At 46.4% G+C, this 21,826-nt stretch overlaps 1 protein-coding gene across 8 annotated transcripts in view; it reads left to right on the top strand.

The window, feature by feature from the left end:
* Window positions 1–3,124: 3,124 nt before the first annotated feature.
* NINL (ninein like) overlaps window positions 3,125–21,826 on the top strand; it is a 134,075-nt gene continuing 115,373 nt past the window's right edge. Inside the window, exons 1-2 of one of the 8 annotated variants that reach the window (XR_010125211.1) lie at window positions 7,400–8,199; window positions 12,927–13,073. Coding sequence is in view for 3 of the 8 variants with exons in the window: in XM_063659499.1 (XP_063515569.1) it covers window positions 13,007–13,073 (67 nt within the window). In the remaining 5 variants the exon portion in view is untranslated. The other 7 variants (XM_063659499.1, XM_063659494.1, XM_054467865.2 and 4 more) reach the window with 7 other exon arrangements.

Raw genomic sequence — 21,826 nt, 5'->3', positions numbered from 1 at the left:
TGGAGGCCTGGACTTGCAACTGGTATATGTGAGGAGTCTTGGGGACTGAGTCCTCACCTTGTGGGATCTGACACTCTCTCCAGGTAGTGACAGAACTGAATTAGAGGACGCCCAGCTGGTGTCTGCTGCTTGGTGTGTAGAGAAAACCCCATACACATTTAGTCATAGGTCTTCTGTGTTGACTGTTGTTGCGGTGTGAGTAGAGAGTTTTCTCTACACAACAATAAAATTGGAATGTCTGGAGGTAGGATGCAGGCACTGGTGTTTTTAATTTTTAAGTAGTCAAAGTGGAGAACTCCTAGTCTCCCCACTTCTCTCTGATGAAGAACCACTAAATTAACTCATTTAAATTCTGTATGCTCAACCGGGCATGGTGCCTCATGCCTGCAATCTCAGTACTTTGGGAGGCCAAAGTGGGAGGATCACTTGAGCCCAGGAGTTCAAGACCAGCCTGGGCAATATAGACCCCATCTCTACAAAAAATTAGTGAGTTAGCCAGGTGTGGGGGTGCATCTGTAGTGCAGCTACTTGGGAGGCTGAGGTGGGAGGATCACTTGAGTCCAGGAGATCAAGGCTGCAGTGAGCTGTGATCACACCACCACACTCCAGCCTGGGTAACAGACTGAGATCCTGTCTCAAGAAATAAAATAACAAATAAATTCAGTATACTCCTGTGCAGTGGGTAACTTTTACATTTCTATTTTGCAAATGAAACTGAGATCACAGATGTTACATGACTGGGTAATCCACAGTCAAACAGCTAGTAAGCGGCACGATTCACATCTTCTGACACCAAATTCATTCTCCAGCCAGTGAGTGGGAGCCCATGCAGAGCATCAGGAGCACTGAAGAGAAGACATTCTTCACAATGGCAGCCCCCATGGCCCTGAGCACACCTGGGAATCCAGGGTTATAAACTGGAGTCATCAGGGTCTTGGCTGCGCATCCCACAGGGACCACCTTTGCACAGTGTGCCCTGCCATTGTGCCCCACACTGGTTGGGACAGGTCATGGGCATAGCAAAAGTTATCTGGGCACATTCAGCAGGTCAGAGAAACCTCCCAGCCTAGAACACACTATGAGCGCCTCTGAACCACTCTCTGTGCTTGCCTTTTGCTCTGTATGGGGTTTAGCACTTGCAGGCACTGGAAATTTCACTCGCCCTTGGAAACTCCATTCCCCCAGAGCCTGTCTTTCATCCTGCTTCCTTCTCACCCCATTTTGCCTCTGATCCTCACATCCTCTAAAGTGGAGTTCCTACAAAGTATATGCACCTTTCTCATGCTAGAGTGTACTGTAGCTCATTTTGTAATTCTGATATATTTATAACTCTCTGACGTTTTTGTATATTTATGTTTTCATTTTTATTTTTTGGAGACAGCGTCTTGCTCTGTCGCCCAAGCTGGAGTCTAGTGGCAAGATCTCAGCTCACTGCAACCTCCGATTCCTGGGTTCATGCAATTCTTGTGCCTCAGCCTCCCGAGTAGCTGGGACTACAGGCACGCGTTAACCACAACTGGCTTATTTTTTTTGTGTTTCAGTAGACACTGGGTTTCACCATGTTGGCCAGGCTGGTCTCGAACTCCTGTCCTCAGGCAATCTGCCCACAGTGGCCTCCCAAACTGCTGGGATTACAGGCATGAGCCACCATGCCTGGCTGTATTTACAATTTTTTTTTTTGAAACGGAGTCTCACTCTGTCACGCAAGCTGGAGTGCAGTGGCTTGATCACCGCAACCTCTGCCTCCCAGGTTCAAGCGATTCTCCTGTCTCAGCCTCCTGAGTAGCTGGGATTACAGGCATGTGCCATCATGCCCGGCTAATTTGGTATTTTTAGTAGAGACAGGGTTTCTCCATGTTGATCAGGCTGGTCTTGAACTCCCGACTTCAGGTGATCCGCCTGCCTCAGCCCCCCAAAGTGCTGGGATGACAGGCATGAGCCACTATGCCCGGCCGGGTATTTATGTTTTTAAACTGTTTTCTGTGTAAACTCTATAAGGGGCAGGGATTTTTTGCCCCCCCCCCGCCCCCGCCCCGGTTGGCATCCCCTAGGACAACGCCTGGCCCTAGTAGGTGTTCGATAAATATATACAGGTTGAATATCCCTTAACCGAGATGCTTGGCACCAGAAGCATTTAGGATTTCAGATTTTGGAATATTTGCATTATACCAATTGAACACCCCTAATCTGAAAATCCAAAATTAGAAATGCTCCAATGAGGCCAGGTGTGGTGGCTCATGCCAGTAATCCCAGCACTATGGAAGGCCAAGGTGGGACCATCACTTGAGGCCAGAAATTCCAGACCGGCCTGGGCAACATGGTGAAGCCTCCTCTCTTACAAAAAATACAAAAATTAGCCAGAGGCTGGGCCTGGTTGTTCATGCCTGCAATCTCAGCACTTTGGGAGGCCGAGGCGGTGGATCCATCCCTTGAGCCTAGGAGTTCGAGACCAGCCTGGGCAACACAGTGAGACTCTGTGCTAAAAATACAAAAATTAGCGGACATGGTGGCAGGTGCCTGCAGTCCCAGCTACTGGGGGTTGGGACGCTGAGGCGGGAGGATTGCCATAGCTGGGAAAGTCGAGGCTGTAGTGAGCCATGACCGCGCCACTGCATCCCAGCCTGGGCAACAGAAGTGACAGCCTTTCTTAAAAGAAAATAAAGTTAAAAGAAGAAAAAAGAAGTGCTCCAATGTGCATTTCTTTTAAGGTCAGCGCTCAAAAACTTTCAGATTTTGAAGCATTTCGGATTTCAGATGTTTGGATTAGGGATGCTCAACCTGTATTGATTTAATATGCGGTGGAAACGTGACGACCTAGGTTTTAAGTCGCGGTTTCCTCAGTGGTGGTTTGGGGTATTACCCCTGCCTGGCCGGCCTACCGGCTTGTTTCCAGAAGATGGTACCCCGAGAGCTGCGAACCGCCAAGCTCCGCAGCGCGCAGGGCCCCGACAGGGACCAGCGAGGTCTGCTCCAAGGGTCACCCCAGGCTCCAAACTGGCCAGAGCCGCCCTGAGATTTGCGGAGGCCGCCTTGCCCCCACCCCGCCCCGCAACCCCGGACCCGCCCCGCCCCCTCTCCCGTTCGCTCGCCCCGCCCCCTGTTCGCCCACTGCGCCGGGACACCGAGGGGGCGGCGCCTCGAGGCCGGGAGGAGTGTTGCGTCGCGGCCTCCAGACACAAAGAGCGGCCGGCGTGACGGGGGTGGTGCCGCGCTCCTGGCCCCGCGCGGGCGGACGGCGGAGGCGCCTCCCAGGTGAGCCGGACCCGGGCGTCCGGTAGGCCATTCAGGCGGCTGGTGTGGTCTAGAGTCCGGGGCCGCCCCTGCGTCGCGACCCGCGCCTCAGTCACCAGACCCGGCTCCGGGAGCGCGGCCTCGGGTGCTCCTCGCGGTGCGGGGCGCAGACTCTGCGCATCTGCGGTGGTGCCTGCTCTTCCGGTCGCCCTCGAGGGCGGGGCGCGGGTCACGCCCTAAAATACCGCGCCCGCTGGGCCGAACGCTTGAAAACCTGGTTTCCCGAGGGCGGCGGCGCGGGCGCCGTGGGAAGGAGGGCCGGGGTCCAGCACATCCCCAAGGCTCGGCCTGAGGCGGGCGGCCTTGGCCGGGGCCCCCCGTGGTGATGAGCTATGCGGTGCCTGCAGTCTGCCCAGCGCGGGCTGTTTCTTCTGGCGCTGCTGGCGTCTGGTCGAGGCCCAGGATTCCCTCCCGCCAGTGTGGCTGCGGTCCCCCACGGAGCGGGACCCGCGTTCGTGGCGCTTGGGACGGTTGATTGAAAGGGTGGAGAAGTCTGTTGCGAATTTTATCTGTTGTACTCGTTTTGCAGATTCGCCCCTTTCCTCCCGCCTGTGCGCGCAGTCACACACACCATGTGGGAGTCTCTGATCGCGTTGGGTTCATACTCATCGATCGTGCCTGGGTACTGATGCCCCATTGTTAGGAGCTCTGCGTAGGGCTGTATGTTTGCACAGGACTCACGTGAGGAAGGGTGGCCACGTTTCTTTCTGCTCTGTGAGACTTAGGCCAAGCCCTGGAACTAGGGAGGGAGGTTCAGGAAGAGACCGATGAAGCTGGTGGGGCCTTGGAGAAGGGCAAGTGATTTTCAAGGTCAGTAGTAAGAGGGGTCATGAGTGGTAAGTTTTTTCTTAGAGGCCTTTGCTATGACTTACAGGTTTTTCACACTGGACTTAAAATACTTTTAAAAGCAGAGTTTTTGTTCTTGTTGTTGTTGTTCTTGTTGTTGCTGTTTTTGACACGAAGTTTCACTCTTGTTGCCCAGGCTGGAGTGCAATGGTGCCATCTCGGCTCACTGCAACCTCTGCCTCCCGGATTCAAGCGATTCTCCTGCCTCAGCCTCCCGAGTAGCTGGGATTACAGGCGCCTGTTACCACACCCAGCTAATTTTTTGTGTTTTTAGTGGAGATGGGGGTTTCAACATGTTCCCCAGGCTGGTCTCGAACTCCTGACCTTCAGGTGATCCAGCTGCCTCGGCCTCCCAAAATTCTGGGATTACAGGCGTGAGCCACTGCGCCCGGCCAAGTTTTTGTTTTGTTTTTGTTTTTTAATTTTATTTTACTTTAAGTTTTGGGATACATGTGCAGAACGTTCCGGTTTGTTACATGGGTATACATGTGCCATGATGGTTTGCTGCACCTATCAACCGGTCATCTAGATTTTAAGCCCCGCATACATTAGGTATTTGTCCTAATGCTCTCCCTCCTTTTGCCCCCCACCCGCCCCGACAGGTCCCGGTGTGTGAGGTGTGTGATGTTCCCCTCCCTGTGTCCATGTGTTCTCATTGTCATCTCCCACTTATGAGTGAGAACATGCGGTGTTTGGTTTTCTGTTCTTGTGTTAGTTTGCTGAGAATGATGGCTTCCCACTTTATGCATGTCCCTGCAAAGGACATGAACTCATTGTTTTTTATGGCTACGTAGTATTCCATGGTGTATCTGTACCACATTTTCTTTATTCAGTCTATCCGTGATGGGCATTTGGGTTGGTTCCAAGTCTTTGCTGTTGTAAATAGTGCTGCAATAAACATACATGTTTATGTGTCTTTATAGTAGAATGATTTATAGTCCTTTGGGTATATACCCAGTAATGGGATCACCGGGTCAAATGTTATTTTTGGTTCTAGATCCTTGAGGAATTGCCACACTGTCTTCCACAATGGTTGAACTAATTTACACTCCCACCAACAGTGTAAAAGCGTTCCTATTCCTCCACAGCCTCTCCAGCATCTGTTGTTTCCTTACTTTTTAATAATTACCATTCTAACTGGTGTGAGATGGTATCTCATTGTGGTTTTGATTTGCATTTCTCTAATGACCAGTGATGATGAGCTTTTTTTTTTTTTATATATGTTTGTTGGCTGCATAAATGTCTTCTTTTGAGAAGGGTCTCTTCATATCCTTTGGCCACTTTTTGATGGGGTTGTTTTTTTCTTGTAAATTTGTTTAAGTTCCTTGTATATTCTGGATATTAGATCTTTGTCAGAAGGGTAGATTGCAAAAATTTTACCCCGTTCTGTAGGTTGCCTGTTCACTCTGAAGAGTTTCTTTTGCTGTGGAGAAGCTCTTAGGTTAGATCCCATTTGTCAGTTTTGGCTTTTGTTGCCATTGCTTTTGGTGTTTTAGTCATGAAGTCTTTGCCTATGCCTGTGTCCTGAATAGTATTGCCTAGGTTTTCTTTTAGGTTTTTTATGGTTTTGGGTTTTACATTTAAGTCTTTAATCCATCTTGAGTTAATTTTTGCATACGGTGTAAGGAAGGGGTCCAGTTTCTGTTTACTGCATATGGCTAGCCAGTTTTCCCAGCACAGTTTATTAAATAGGAAATCCTTTCCCCACTGTTTGTTTTTGTCAGGTTTGTCGAAGATCAGATAGTTGTAGAAAGCAGAGTTTGTTTTTTTTTTAAAGTAGTTAAAACTCATCTGTTAAACAGAACACTGAATCAGCAGCCTAGCAGTTTTATGAACTGTGTGCAAGAATGCTTGTATATTAAAAGGAAAATGCTCAGGTGTTAGAGAAGCAGTCTACTTTCATGCTTGTCCCTTTTGTTTGACTTACACATCATCCATTAGCGGTTTAAATGATGACAGATTGAATTGATCTGTATTGGCAAATAAAAGTGGGATGTGTGTTTATGTAAAGTTCAGGTGCAATAAAAATTAGAGGATAACTCTTTTCTGTAGAATGAGAAAACAGCAAGCCTTCTCCAAGGAACTTGGACTTCAGATTTTTTTTTCTTTAATGTAGAGCTGGGAGTCTTGCCCAGGGTGGTCTCCAACTCCTGGGCTGAAGTGATCCACCTGCCTCAGCCTCCCAAAATGCTGAGATTACAGGTATGAGCCACCACACCTGACCTCAGATAACATTTAACTCCATCAAATTAGAAAGAAAGCACTTTATAGAGGAATAGTTAGGACTTAAGCAAAAAGTTTTGTTTTTGTCTTTTTTTTTGGATGGAGTCTCTCTCTGTTGCCAGGCTGGAGTGCAGTGGCGCGATCTCAGCTCACTGCTATCTCCACCTCCCAGGTTCAAGCGATTCCCCTGCCTCAGCCTCCTGAGTAGCTGGGATTATAGGAGTGCACCACCACGCCCAGCTAATTTTTGTATTTTAGTAAAGACGGGGTTTCACCATGGTGGCCAGGATGGTCTCCATTTCCTGACCTCGTGATCCACCCGCCTCGGCCTCCCAAGGTGCTGGGATTACAGGCATGAGCCACCACGCCCGGCCGGACTTGAGCAAAATTTAATTGAGCAGTTTATATTAACTTTGATGGAAACTTTTTCGCTAACTCATACTTACCCCATATGTTGTGATTTATAGGACTGCTCTGAGGTGGGTGAATTGATATGGTCATTTGCTAAGAGCATGTTGCAAGTCTTTTAATGTTAGGGTGTCCTTTGAACATTTGGTGATGGAAAATAGAATAACAAGAATGGCAAAGTTCCAACTGTAAGTGTCTGTAGCTTCCCCTTTTACAGTGAGTTCAAGTTCCTTGGAGAAGGCTTGCTATTTTCTCATTCTACAAAAAAGAGTTATCCTCTAATTTTTATTGCACCTGAAGTTTATATAAACACACATATTCCACTTTTATTTGCCAATACAGATCAATTCAATCTGTCATCATTTAAACCACTAATGGCTCTTTTTAACTTTTTTAGAAGATGGCACATGTGGCATTTGAGACTTAGGGCATGTGAGCGGGGCTCTGTGAGCACATTCTTTCTACGGTGGACATTTACTTTTGGATTTTTTTTTTTTTTTTTTTTTTTTTTTTTAGCTGAGAAGGAGTCTCGCTCTGTCACCCAGGTTGGAGTGCAGTGGCACAATCTTGGCTCACTGCAATCTCTGCCTCCCGGGTTCAAGCGATTCTCTTGCCTCAGCCTCCTGAGTAGCTGGGATTATAGGTGCCTGACACCACGCTCAGCTAATTTTTGTATTTTTAGTAGAGACAGAGTTTCGCCATGTTGGCCAGGCTGGTCTCAAACTCCTGACCTCAAATGATCCACTTGCCTTGGCTTCACAAGCGATGGGATTGTGGGCGTGAGCCACTGCACCCAGCCTACTTTTGGATCTTGCCATGAGCAGGTAACTACTAGATAGCTTTCCTCTTTCCCGGCACAAGACAGATTTGGAAGCAGGAAGCAAAAACAGGAGCAGTGTCTTGGCCTCACACCTGAACTGGCGTGGCTTCCTAGCTGCAGGTAATAGTGTCCTCTGCCCTGGAAGGCATTTCCAGCCCTGTGGCCACTTTGCTGTTCCATTCCTTGGTTATTGTGTAAGTAGTTAAGCGGCGGTGGCTGTAACTGGAATCTAGGTTTGAGTTTAGCTTAGTCCTTGGCTTCAAGTGCAGATGAGGAATTCAGGCTCAAGGCCAAGACATTTGGTTACTCACAAGCAGAGGCCAAAAGTTTGGGTCATACTCTACCTGGAGCTATTTGGAGGCAGGCTTTCCGTCTCCCACCTTGGGGTAACTTTGAGCCTCCTAGATTCTGATTATTGTTGTTTGTGAATGGAGAGACAATTTTCTGGGGCAGAGGAGTCTTTTGGAGCATGGCTTGTATTTTCATCCTTTTTTGACCTAGGTTCGAGCATGCATCTGGCGCTGCCTAGTTGTACTCCCCTCTCTGAACCCGGATTGTCTTTCCTCGGACTTCAGAAAGATAATGGAGCCTTCCATCATCCTCCAAGCGAGGTGACCCGTTTCTCCCAAGACTGCTGTATAGTCTCCCTGGAGTCAAAGTCATTTGTTAGTTTCTGAAACAGCAGAGCTCTCTAGGTACCTCTGAAGCAATCAAGTTTGAGAACCTCTAGGATATACCAATTTTTGTGCATTGATTGTTACTTTGTATCTCATAAGGGGCAATCGTTACAATTTTTTTTTTTTTTTTTTTTGAGATGGAGTCTCACTCTGTCACCCAGGCTGGAGTGCCATGGCACAATCTTGGCTCACCGCAACCTCTGCCTGCTGGGTTCAAGCGATTCTCCTGTCTTAGCCTCCTGAGTAGCTGGGATTATAGGTGTCCACCTCCACGCCCAGCTAATTTTTGTAGTTTTTAGTAGAGACGGGGTTTCACCGCGTTGGCTACGCTGGTCGCGAACTCCTGACCTCAGGTGATCCGCCCGCCTCGGCCTCCCAAAGTGCTGGGATTACAGGCTTGAGCCACTGTGCCCGGCCCACACATCCTCTTATAACCTTATTTTTGGATCTACTTTGTTGAGTAAAGTAATGATTTTGGTTTGTTGGAGTTTCTAAGAGTGGTCAGAGACCTGAAGGGCAATCACTCTTCAAAATCTCTCAGTTTTTAAGCCTCTGGTAAAGAATTTTACATTCGTAGAGTATATCAGTTAGGATATTTTAGCCACTAGTGTTGGAAAACCCAACTCAGTCTGGCTTAAATACACAGGGAGTTCACAGAAGACCTCAGGATGGGCTGCTCCATGGTTGAAGTGGCCCTGAGGGACCCAGGTGGCTCCTCTTCTGCACACAGCCTCTCACATCCGTGGGGAGAGGGAGCTTGGCTTCTGCGACTTCTGTGCCTCTCTGAAGAATGAGGAGTGACAGCTGGTGCCCCCAGCCAGGGTAGTGGAGTCCTGGGCCATTTGAACCAGTCACCAGGAGGCCTCCCCCCGCTGTCTCCAGAGGCAGGGTGGCATGGGGGTGTGGGGACAGGAAGGACAGGCTTTTGGGTGCCTGGTCCTTGGGGGCTGTGTGAGCCTCACCATACAGGTAGTGTGTCACCTGTGCCCAGTCCCCGTGCATGACTTGTGCACTGGCTGTGGCTGCCAGAAATGGAGCTCAGTTCTCCTAGTGTTTTGTTTTTAAATTTTGAATGAGCATTCAGTAGGTGCCAGGCACTGTTCTCAGTGTTTTTGTTAAATTCTTTCACGGAGTACTCACAGCAGGAGGCTGAGCCGGGGCGTGCTGTTGCCTCCATCTCACACACAGAGAGTGCGAGGGTCAGAGAGGATAATAACATGCTCAGGGTCACATGGAGGTCAGGGGTGCCGGTCTGGAGAGGCTCTGCAAATTCCATGTCCCCTGCTGTGCCTCCCAACACAATGGGGTTTCCAACATCCCTTACTGCCTCTGAGGGACTATATCATTTCTTTACCTTAACAAGAAAATGAGGTATTTTCAGTGCTAGAGAAAAGCTGTGACTTATGTGATCCTGTCTACACATGCTGGTTGAGAAGCAGTATGAGGACTGTTAGCTCAAAGTCCCATTTTTATTTTATTTATGTTTTAGAGACAGGGTTTCACTGTGTTGCCTGGCTTGACTTGAACTCCTGGGTTCAAGCATTCTCCCACCTCAGCCTCCCAAGTAGCTGGGACTATAGGCATGTGCATGACTCCATTTAATTTAATTTAATTTAATTTTGCTTGAGCTTTACTGCTTGATCAAATTCCTTTTTTTTTTTGGAGATGGAGTCTCGCTCTGTCACCCAGGCTGGAGTGTAGTGGGCGATCTCCACTCACTGCAAGCTCCACCTCCCAGGTTCACGCCATTCTCCTGCCTCAGCCTCCCGAGTAGCTGGGACTACATGCGCCCACCACCATGCCCGGCTAATTTTTTGTGTTTTTAGTAGAGACGGGGTTTCACCGTGTTAGCCAGGATGGTCTCCATCTCCTGACCTCATGATCCGCCTGCCTCAGCCTCTCAAAGTGCTGGGATTACAGGTGTGAGCCACTGCGCCCGGCTGATCAAATTCCATTTTTAAACAAGAGTATTGAGGACTTAATGAATTGTGCTTTGCTTTTTGTGGGCTTTCTGTGCGCCCATGGAAATAACATTTCAGGGCCGGGCAAGGTGGCTTATACCTGTAATCCCAGCACTTTGGGAGACCGAGGCAGGCAGATCACTTGAGGTCAGGAATTTGAGACCAGCCTGACCAACATGGTGAAACCCCGTCTCTACCAAAAATAGAAAAATTAGCCAGGTGTGGTGGGGCACGCCTGTAATCCCAGCTACGCCAGAGGCTGACATGGAAGAATCACTTGATCCTGGGAGGCGGAGGTTGCAGTGAGCCAAGATTGTGCTACTGCACTCCAGCCTGGGCGCCAGAGTGAGATTCCGTCTAAAAAAAAAAAAATCACGCCTGTAATCCTAGCACTTTGGGAGGCCGAGGCAGGTGGATCACCTGAGGTTGAGAGTTCAAGACCAGCCTGACCAACATGGAAAAACCCTATCTCTACTAAAAATACAAAATTAGCCAGGTGTGGTGGTACATGCCTGTAATCCCAGCTACTCGGTAGGCTGAGGCAGGAGAATCTCTTGAACCTGGGAGGCAGAGGTTGCGGTGAGCCAAGATCGCGCCATTGCATTCCAGCCTGGGCAACAAGAGTGAAACTCCATCTCAAAAAAAAAAAAAAGAAAAGAAAAGAAAATATTTCAGAAAAATGAGTCTGTTCCTGTTTCAAGACCAACCTGGGCAATGTACTGAAACCCCATCTCTACCAAAAAAAATGGAAAAATTAGCTAGGCGCAATGGCATGTGCCTGTGGTCCAAGCTCCTTGAGAAGCTGAGATAGGAGGATCACTTGAGCACGGGAAGTGGAGGCTACAGTGAGTGGAGATGCACCACCGCACTCCAGCCTGGGTAACAGAGCAAGATCTTGTCTCAAAAAAGTAAAATAAAATAAAAATGAATAAAATTCTCATAATTCAAACTCATATAAAGGTGATTACCCTGCTGCAGTCACCATGCTAAGCAAGCGATTGCAGTTACTGTCACCAGTTATGAGACATCTGTGCCCCCCATGAGATGTGCCAAGGACGCACCTGACCCAGGTGTTCCTGCCACCCCTGAATCTAATTGTGCAGACAGCAGACAGACTCTGGGACATTCTACAAAACGCCCTGTCTGTGTGTACTCCAAAGACTTCAAAATTCAGAAACAGAGACTGAGAAAATGGTCTGGTTTAAAGGGACAGGAAAACTGTGTACAGTGCTTGTCTCTGAATTGGAACCTGGACTGGGGTGAAAAAGATAGCTGTAAAGGACATTGTTGGCACCATGGACAGAATTTGATCTGAATGGTGGATTGTATAAATGTCAAATTTCCCTAGTTTGTTGTACTGTGACTGTCTCCTTGAGCTTAGTGAATACATTTTGAACTATTTAGGGATACAGGGGCACAAAGTCTGATACCCGATTTCAAATGGAGAAGGAGAGGAGCACGGGTAGATAGATGATATGGAGGGAGGGAGGAAGTGAGGGAGAGAAAATGACAAAATGGTCGTGATAAAAGGGGGAAAAGTCGAAACAGGTGGTGAAGCCAGCCGGGTGAGGGAGTATTGGAGGCTTTTTTGTACTATTCTTACAAGTTTTTTTTTTTTTTTTTTTTTGAGACTGAGTCTTGCTCTGTCGCCCAGGCTGGATGGCGCGATCTCAGCTCACTGCAACCTTTGCCTCCTGGGTTCCAACGATTCTCCTGCCTCAGCCTCCTGAGTAACTGGGATTACAGGCGCACACCACCATGCCCGGCTAATTTTTTACTTTTTAGTAGAGACAGGGTTTCACCATGTTGGCCGAGCTGGTCTCGAATTCCTGACCTCATGATCCATCCGCCTTGCCCTCCCAAAGTGCTGGGATTACAGGCGCACGCCACCACACCCGGCCTATTCTTTTTTTTTTTGAGACGGAGTCTCGCTCTGTCGCCCAGGCTGGAGTGTAGTGGCGCGATCTTGGCTCACTGCAAGCTCCGTCTTCTGGGTTCATGCCATTCTCCTGCCTCAACCTCTGGAGTAGCTGGGACTACAGGCGCCTGTCACCACGCCCAGCTAATTTTTGTATTTTTAGTAGAGACGGGGTTTCACCATGTTAGCCAAGATGGTCTCAATCTCCTGACCTCATGAGGCCGAGGCCCGCCTCGGCCTCCCAAAGTGCTGGGATTACAGGTGTGAGCCACCGCTCCTGGCCTATCCTTTTAAATTTTCTATACATTTGAAAGTTTTTCAGAATAACAAGTTAAAAAGTCAGTCCTGTATTCACTGCCATCTTAAGACCTCCAGCCAATAAAAAGTTTACTATATTTCATCTATTCTAAGATAAACCTTTTTTTCTTTGCATAATAATATTTTTGACTTGGGGGTACATTTAAAAACTGATGCCATCTTAGCACTGGGTCACATTTTGACAGCAGTTTTTCATCATCATTTGTCTTAGAATTAGTGGCATCTCAAATTTGATGAAATACTGTATTTTTCTCTGGCTCTGTTATGTGAGGAGGTGGGAAAAAAGAGGACTCCTAGGAGCTTTGCATGTGACATTTTTTCAGCCCCTCATGCCCACATCTACACTCAAGGATTCCACCCCCATGCCGTGTAGCTACATTAAACTCAACATATTCCAGACTGGATTTCTGTCTGCACCTCTATCTACCATGCCAATCTGTGCTTCCTCTGTTTCCTCCCTCAAGGAACAGAAACCTGATTTTTAGCCACCGATGGCCCCACAAGGTCCAACAGGAGGAGCTCCAGGACCTGTCTAGGAGGGGAGATGCGGACACTTCCTATAAAGCGGGGCATGCATGAGGAGGAGGTGGCCTGGAACCTTCCCTTTCTGGGTAAAGGGTGGAAGTGGTGTGGATTCTTTACTTCGTGTGTTCTGATAGCCATATGTCACTATGTACTTGTTCTTTGTGTCTTCACATCTCCTCCTGTTGCATTTTAAAGCATTTCAATGGCATTTTTATGCCTAATAAAGCATTCTCATAGAAAAAAAAAAGACGGTGGTGGGCACAAGGCCCTTGCCCAGCCATGCCATGGCACAGACACTAGCTTTGTTTCTTGAAATGACTTTGGGATCCAGATGTCTGTGCTTCATTTTCTCCATTGTCAAGTGAGAATAGTTTTCCCAAGTCAGTTAAGATAATGGACAAGGGAATTTAAGATGCCATAAAGCTCTAAAATTCTGTGATTTAAAATAGGGGACTTTTGAAACAGTCATTTATACTAGAATCATTCAAATAACAGATACACTTTAGGCAAACAGCTCTGAGCGCAGACGTCAGTGAAGGGCAGGGCTGTGACTGGTTTCTCTGCTTCCTGACTCCCCACACTCCTTCCCAGGTTTCTTTCCCTTACTGGTTCCTGTTTCTGGGTGATTTCTACACTGGATGCTTGCAGGGAATTCATTCCTGACCACCAGGAACAGGTGTGCTGTATGGAACAAGCTATGGCCTGATGCTCCAGGCTCTTGTCTGCTCCAGGGTCCCTAGTCACCGCCATGTTGGAAACTTTTCAGGTCTCCTCAGACCTTAAACTCCATGTGTGTCAGACTTAGAAATGGTTCCATGCAAAGTCTTTTTAGTTGACTCAGGGGAAACTGCATCAGCCCAGGCTTGTAACATTTTATTTTAGTTTATTTTGTTTGGCATGGACTTCAAGTAGTCGCAATAGCAAAATATGGTAATTTTCCCATCAATGGGCTCCTCAGACTGCTGTGTTTTATCTACATTTAGGGTGATGGGCAATTCTGAATCCTCTTTTAGGGCCTTTGAATTGTTGGTGTTGACACTGACCTTCACAGCAGGCTCATTCTTTAGAAATAGAAACCCCAAATATTCAGGCCTCTGTCGGAGTCTGTGCACTTTAGGATACGTGTAGAGAGCATAGAAGAGCATCTGTGTTGTGTGTTATGCCTCTAGGCTCCTAATCGCATGGCTGGAATTTCAGATATGAAAGTTGAAATAATCATGAGAAAAGGGGTAGACTGTTCTTAGGATTTTTCAACATAGATTTTATAGGCTATGTTATTTTATTCTTTAATTTTTTTTTTTTTGAGATGGAGTTTTGCTCTTGGCGCCCAGGCTGGAGTGCAGTGGTGTGATCTCGGCTCACTGCAACCAATTCTCCTGCCTCAGCCTCCCGAGTAGCTGGCACTACAGGCATGTGCCACCATGCCCAGCTAATTTTTGTATTTTTAGTAGAGACGGTTTCACCATGTTGGCCAGGCTGGTCTGGAACTTCAGACCTCAGGTGATTTGTCCGCCTCGGCCTCCCAAAGTGCTGGGATTACAGGTGTGAGCCACCGTTCCTGGCCTATTCTTTTATTTCTTTACAGTCAACATGAAACTAGAAAGGTTACACCCAGGTTCTGGGGAAGAGAAAGTGTCTCAGTTTTATAACAGATGGATAGAATGGACCGGAACGTGGAATGTTTGGTTGAAGTATTGCTTTTTTGTTCTGGGGAGGAAGCAAGTTAATATTCTTTCCTTATAATTCAGTTCACTAATACAGATTCTTACATGACACTAGGGCTTTTCAGGTTGATTTAGAGCTTGAAGAGACATTTTCTGTGTATTTTGGATATCAAATTCCTGTACTTATTTCATGGAAAAACTTTTAGAAAACTATTCAAAACTACCTTATATGCATGTGTGCTGTTAGTAGGTATGGGGCAGTATGTAAAGGTTTGTGTTCCAACTCTGGAGTTATCACTCACTGTGAGTTCGCTTACCAGATACGTGACCTTGGGCAAATTGCTTAGCCTCTTCTGTGGCTCAGTTTCCTCACCTGTAAAATGGGTAATAATAGTGCCTTCTTCAGAAGGATAAATTCCAAAGTGCTTAGGAATGTGTCCAGTACATGATGAGCACTCAAGAAATACAAGTTTTATATCATCAAAAGATAATTACAAAAGCAAGCACCGTAGTGAGGGTTCAATGGTAGAGACACCTCTCCAGTGGCTCTGACAGCTCAGAGAGTGGGCCCCAGGACTGCACGTCCAGGGAGGGAGTGTTAAGAAAATCTCCTGAGGCCGTTTTTTTTCCCCTCAACCTTTAAGGTCACTTGACTGAAACAAAATAAATTGCAACAATTGTCTCATTAAAAAAAAAAAACTACTCAGAATGACAAAATGTGCAAACACTTCAAAAAAGTATAAACTTAGGCAACTTAAAGGAACAGACTGTATTACTGAGACGCTGTGGTGACCCTGCAGGTTCTGTCCTCATGTCCTCCTATGTCTGCATGTGTGTTCGGCAGAGTTGAACGCTGTGTGTGCTAGGCTTCTGCTGAGTTCTCTTGGTTAGTGTTCTTATAGACAGGTGTCTGCATGTTGACACAGTACATGGCCTGTTAGCTTCAGTGCTATTGAAAATGTATACCATGGTGTGTTTCCCTTTTGTTAGGATTTTGATTTTTTGCTGAGCTAAAGCAACTTTTTTTTTTTTCAGACAGAGTCTCACTCTCTTGACAAGGCTGGAGTGCAGTGGTGTGATCTTGGTTCACTGCAACCTTTGCCTCCCAGGGTTCAAGCGATTCTCCTGCCTCAGCCTCCTGAGTAACTGGGATTACAGGCGTGTGCCACCATGCCCAGCTAATTTTGTATTTTTAGTACAGACAGAGTTTCACCATGCTGGCCACACTGGTCTGAAACTCCTGACCTCAAGTGATCCACCCGCCTCAGCCTCCCAAAGTGCTGGGATTCCAGGTGTGAGCCATGGCGCCCAGCCTAAAGCAACTTTTTTTTTTTTTTTTTTTTTTTTTTTTCTTTTTTTTTTTTCTTTTATTATTATTATCATTATTATTATTATTATACTTTAGGTTTTATGGTACATGTGCGCAATGTGCAGGTAAGTTACATATGTATACATGTGCCATGCTGGTGCGCTGCTAAATAGCATTCCATGAAGAGTTTCCAAGTCTTCCTGTTTTCCTTCTCTCTGGGCTAAAATGTCTCCACCTTCCTTCCTCCCCGCAGCCCTGTCACTGTGTACTCAGGCTGCTGCTTGGGGCAGGTATGCACTGAGTTCTCTTATCACAACCTCCCAGCAGGCTCCTTCGAGGAGTGCTGGAGGGTATGGGCTGGCCAGGCTCACACAGGCCCACTCCTTGACCCGGGCGTGCCAGACACGTGGAGTCATCTCACCTTGCCCCTGGGGACACAGGGAGGGAAACCCTTTCTTGAGTTGTTTTAATTTGTGTTTCCTTAATGATGAGCAGTACTGTGCCTATGAAACATGCTTATTATAATGAAAGGCAAGATTATCCCCTTATGTGATAAGCCTTCCTTTTTCTGGATATTTTGATATGGTTCTTACAGGAGTAAAGACATCATAGTCATAGCAAGCTGTGGCATCCTCACCCAGCCAGCCGTCGGGGCTTACTCATTAATGAGTGAGAACGGGGAGCTTTCATGGTGACACCACCTACTTATAGAGCAGTCATCAGTTTTTTTCAGAATAATAACATCTACTTGCCCAGGATTTGGCTGGGCGCAGTGGCTCACGCCTGTAATCCCAGCACTTTGGAAGCTGAGATGGATGGATCACTTGAGGCCAGGAGTTCGAGACCAGCCTGGCCAACATGGCAAAACCCTATCTTTACAAAAAATACAAAAATTACCCAGGCATGGTGGCGTGTGCCTGCAGTCTCAGCTACTCGGGAGGCTGAGGCAGGAGAATCACATGAGCCTGGGAAGTGGAGTTGCAGTGAGCTGAGATTGCGCCACTGTACTCCAGCCTGCGTGACAGAGTGAGCAACTCCTTCTCAAAAAAAAAAAAAAAAAAAAAAAACTACTTGCCCAGGATCTCTGACATTTTGGAAAAGGTAAAAAAAAAAGTGTCTGTATTAGTTCGTTCTCACACTGCTATAAAGAAATACCTTAGACTGGGTAATTTATAAAGAAGAGAGGTTTAATTGGCTCAGGGTTCTGCAAGCTGTATAGGAAGCATAGTGGCTTCGGCTGCTGGGGAGGCCTCAGGGAGCTTCCAATCATGGCGGAAGGCAAATGGGGAGCGAGGTGGCTCACACAGTGGGAGCAGGAGCATGAGAGAGCAAGCGAGGAGGTGCCACACACCTTTAAACAACCAAATCTCATGAGAACTCACTATCCTAACAATAGCACCAGGGGGATGGTGCTTACCCATGAGAAACCGCCCCCGCAATCCAGTTGCCTCCCACCAGGCCCCACCTCCGGCATTGTGGATTATAGTTGAACATGAGATTTGGGCAAGGACACAGATCCAAACCATATTGGTGTCTATATGAATTCTTCTCTTCAATTTCTAGCTTTTGTTTTGTTTTGAGACAGAGTTTTGCTCTGTCACCCAGGCTGGAATGCAATGGCCCAATCTCAGCTCACTGCAACCTCTGCCTCCTGCGTTACAACGATTCTCCTGCCTCAGCCTCCCAAGTAGCTGGGACTACAGGTGCCCACCATGCCCAGCTAATTTTTTTTTTTTTTTTTTTTAGTGGAGACAGGGTTTTGCCATGTTGGCCAGGCTTGGACTCCCAAAGTGCTGGGATTACAAGTGTGAGCCACCACGCCTGGCTGCAGTACCTAGCTTTGATACAGAATCAGATGTGCCAGCAAGGCTCCTGAGAAAGCTCTGGGTGGTTCCTTGACAGTCGTGACATTTCCATAGTGACAAGGGTAGTGGGGCTCAGTTGTGGCGCTGCTGCATTCAGGAAGGACTGCTCTTCCTGTGGCTGCTTCCCCCGCCTCCATGCTTGCTCCCCACCAGGCCATGCCTTCTGCCTCTGAGGGAATCTGGGTTACCAGTCGTCGGCCTCTCAGGTGTCGTTCAGAACATATCTGCACCCACATCTCTCCTGCCTTCTGCAGGGCCTCCCAGGAGGAGGTGACCTGCCCACTTCCATTCATCGCTGTCTTGCCCTTCAGGCTCTGAGACATGGGCTTCTGGCTGCTGTGGAACAGCTGCAGGCACACAGTGGCTTCTGCACCAGCATCCCACCCCACTGCTGCTCCAACCCAGCACTGTGGAGCTCCCTTGGGAAGCATTATCACAGACCCTCCCAGGTAAATGTAAATTATCTTGTTTAATAAAAACAGGTATAAACTCCCTGGCATGTAATGCACCTGCAGCAGGATAAGTTATTCAAACTTGTTGTTTGGTTTTCAAGTGTATGGAGATATTCCTGTTGTATCTTTCAATTACTAATTTAATTTATATAATTTATTTCTAATTTAATTTTTTTTTTTTTTTTTTTTGAGACAGGGTCTCGCTCTGTCACCCAGGCCGGAGTGTAGTGGCGCTATCCCAGCTCACTGCAACCTCCACCTCCTGGGTTCAAGTGATTCTCCTGTCTCAGCCCTGCTAGTAACTGGGATTACAGGCATGCATCACCATGCCCAGCTAATATTTTTTTGGTAGAAACGGGGTTTTACCATGTTGGCCAGGCTGGTCTCAAACTCCTGACCTCAAGTGATCTACCCACCTGGGCCTTCCAAAGTGCTGGGATTACAGGTGTGAGCCACCACACCCAGCAGAAAAAAAAAATTATTTTGTAGAGACAGGGAGGGGTCTCAATGTGTTGCCCAGGCTGGTCTCAAACTCCTGGCCTCAAGTGATCCTCCTGCCTCAGCCTCCCAAAGCACTGAGATTATAGGGATGAGCCACCACACTCAATTCCAAATTCAATTTCTTTCTTCAATTTCAGGGCTGCTATTCAGATCATCTCTTTCATCTTGGAAAAGTTCTGATTGTGGTTTTTAAGAAATTGGTGGCAGGGCGTGGTGGCTCACTCCTGTAATCCCAGAACTTTGGGAGGCTGAGGTGGCAGGATCACTCGAGCACGGGAGTTTGAGACCAGTCTGGGAAACATAGCGAGACACTGTCTCTACAAAAAGTTTAAAAAATAAGCCAGGCATGGTGGCACGTGCCTGTAGTCACAGCTACTCAGGAGGCTGAAGTAGGAGGATTGCTTGAGCGGAGGAGGTTGAGGCTGCTGTGAACCATGATCATGCCACTACTCTTCCAGACTAGGTGACGGAGTGAGAGTCTGTCTTTAAAAAAAAAAAGTAAGAAAGAAATTGGTCCTTTTAATCTAAGCTGTTGAATTTATGTGTGTGGAGTTTATAGTATCCTATTATTTAAGAGTACTAAATAATAGGAGTTTATTATCCTATTATGCCTACAGAATCTGTAAGGATACAATTCTCTCTTTTATTGCCAATAATGGCAGTTTGTCTTTTTTTTCTGAGATCTGACAAATGAAAACTTGTATCTTCTTTCTCTTTTTTTCCCTTCGTTAGTTTTGCTAGAGGTTTATCAATTTTATTGAACTTCAAAAATCAGCTTTGGGTTTTATTGATTTTTTTTTCTATTGCTTTTCTGCGTTCAGTTTTATTGATTTCCCCTCTTTGTTATTTTCATTCTTCTGCTTGCTTCAGTTTATTTTTCTCTTTTTTTCTAGTTACTTGAGCTGGAAGCTGAGATTATTGATTCGAGCCCTTCTTTTCTAATATAAGCATTTAATAATAAATTTTCCTCTGAGAACTGCTTTAGCTGTATCCCACAGATTTTTTATGTTGCATTTTCATTTCATTCAGTTTAATATATTTAATTTTTTTCTTGCAATGTCCTCTTTGACCAATGGATTATTGAGAAATGTGCTGTTTAATTTTCAAGTGTATGGAGATTTTCGGTTGCATCTTTCTATTACTGAATTCTAATTTAATTTTATTATGGTCTGATAGCATATTTTGTATTTTTCTATTCTTTTAAATGTATTGATATATGTTTTATGGCCCAAAATATAGAATATCTTTTTCTTGGCTTCATGGTATATGAGAAGTCTGATGTAATACTTAACTTTGCTCCTAAGGGTTTTTTTTCTTCTGGCTTCTTTCAGGTTTCTCTTTGTTTTGGGTTCCTGCAGTTTGAATATGATAGGCCTAGGTCTTTGTTTTGGTTTTCTCCAATTTGAATATGATAGGCATCGGCCTCGATTTTTTGGTATTATCCTGTGTGGTGCTCTCTGAGCTTCCTGAGTCTGTGGTGTGGGGAAATTCTCAGCCATTATTACTTCAAACATTTCTTCTGCTTCTCTCTCTCTGCTTCTAATGTTCCCATTATGCACGTGTTACACCTTTGATAATTGTCTCATAGCTGTTGAAGATTCTGTTCTTCCTCCACTCTACCACCCCTATTCTTTGTTCTCTTTGCTTTTTCAGTTTGTGAAGTTTCTATTGAAATACTTTCAAGCTTGTTGATTCTTTTCTCTACCATGAGCAGTCTACTGATGAGCCCATCAAAGGTATTCTTTTAAAAGAAATTTTTTTTTTTTGAGACAGGGTCTCACTCTGCTGCCCAGGTTGGAGTGTAGTGGTGAGATCGTAGTTCACTGCAGCCTCAAACTCCTGGGACTATAGATATGCACCACCATGCCTGGCTAATTTTTAGATTTTTTTTTGTCTCACTGTGTTGCCCAGGCTGGTCTCAAACTCCTGGCCTCTAGTGACCCTCTTGCCTCAACCTCCCGAAGTGGTAGGATTACAGGTGTGAGCCACTGCACCCAGCCAGCATTCTTCATTTCTGTTACAATGGTGTTGCTTGGTTTTCGTTTTTTGTTGTTGTTGTTTGTTTGTTTTAGAGATGGGTCTTGCTGTATCACCTAGGTTGGAGTACAGTGGTGTAATAATAGCTCACTGCAGCCTCAAACTCCTGGGCTCCAGCAAGCCTCCTGCCTTGGCCTCCCAAAGCACTGGGATTACAGGCATGAGTTACCATGCCGGGTCTGTTACAATGTTTTTGATCTCTAGCATTTTCTTCTGATTCTTTCTCAGAGTTTGCATATTTTTATGAACCTTACTCATCTTTTTGTATGTTGTCCACTTTTTCCCATTACAGCCCCTCACATGTTAATCATAGTTATCTGAAAGTCTCAGTCTGATCTTTGCAAAATCTTTGTCAGATCTGAGGTGGGTTCTGATGCTTGCTTTGTGTATTCAGACTTTTTTTTTCTTGACTTTAATATATCTTATTATTGTTTATTGAAAGCTGGACATGATGTATTGATTGGGCTATAGGAACTTAAGTAAATGGATCTTTAGTGTGAGGTTTTGTGTTTCTCTGCCTGGCAGTTAGGCTGGGTTTAATGTTTGCTGTAGCTGTAGATGGCAGAGGCTTCATATTCCTCCCGTGTCCATTTTTGTTTCCCAACTGTCTTTGGGTTTTTCTAGAAACTCCTTAAGTGGTGTATGAGGGTTCTCCAGAGAGACCAACAGGGTGTCTGTGTATCTATGGATAATAGGTATGTGAGAGGGGATGTGTTAGGAGAACTGACTCGTGTGACCATGGAGGCTGAAAAGTCCAGTGCCCGGCTGGCTGCCAACTGGAGGTCCTCGGATGCTAATAGCATGGCTGAGGCCAGGTCTGAAGGCCTCAGAGCCAGGGAAACCAATGGTGTAACTCTCAATTTGAAGCCAAAGCTCGGAGAGTCTGGGGGTGCCGCCAACGTAAATCCTGGAGTCCAAATGCTGGGAGTCTGGAGTTGTTGTCCCAGGACGGGAGAGGAAGAGTGCATGGCAGCTCAGCAGATAGATTTGCCTTTTCTCGTTTTTGTTCTC

Source organism: Pongo pygmaeus, chromosome 21 (assembly GCF_028885625.2).
Source record: "Pongo pygmaeus isolate AG05252 chromosome 21, NHGRI_mPonPyg2-v2.0_pri, whole genome shotgun sequence".
NCBI classification, from domain to species: Eukaryota; Metazoa; Chordata; class Mammalia; order Primates; family Hominidae; genus Pongo; species Pongo pygmaeus.
Note: the sequence above shows the minus strand (reverse complement) of the source record. Positions and strands in the feature narration are given on the sequence as shown.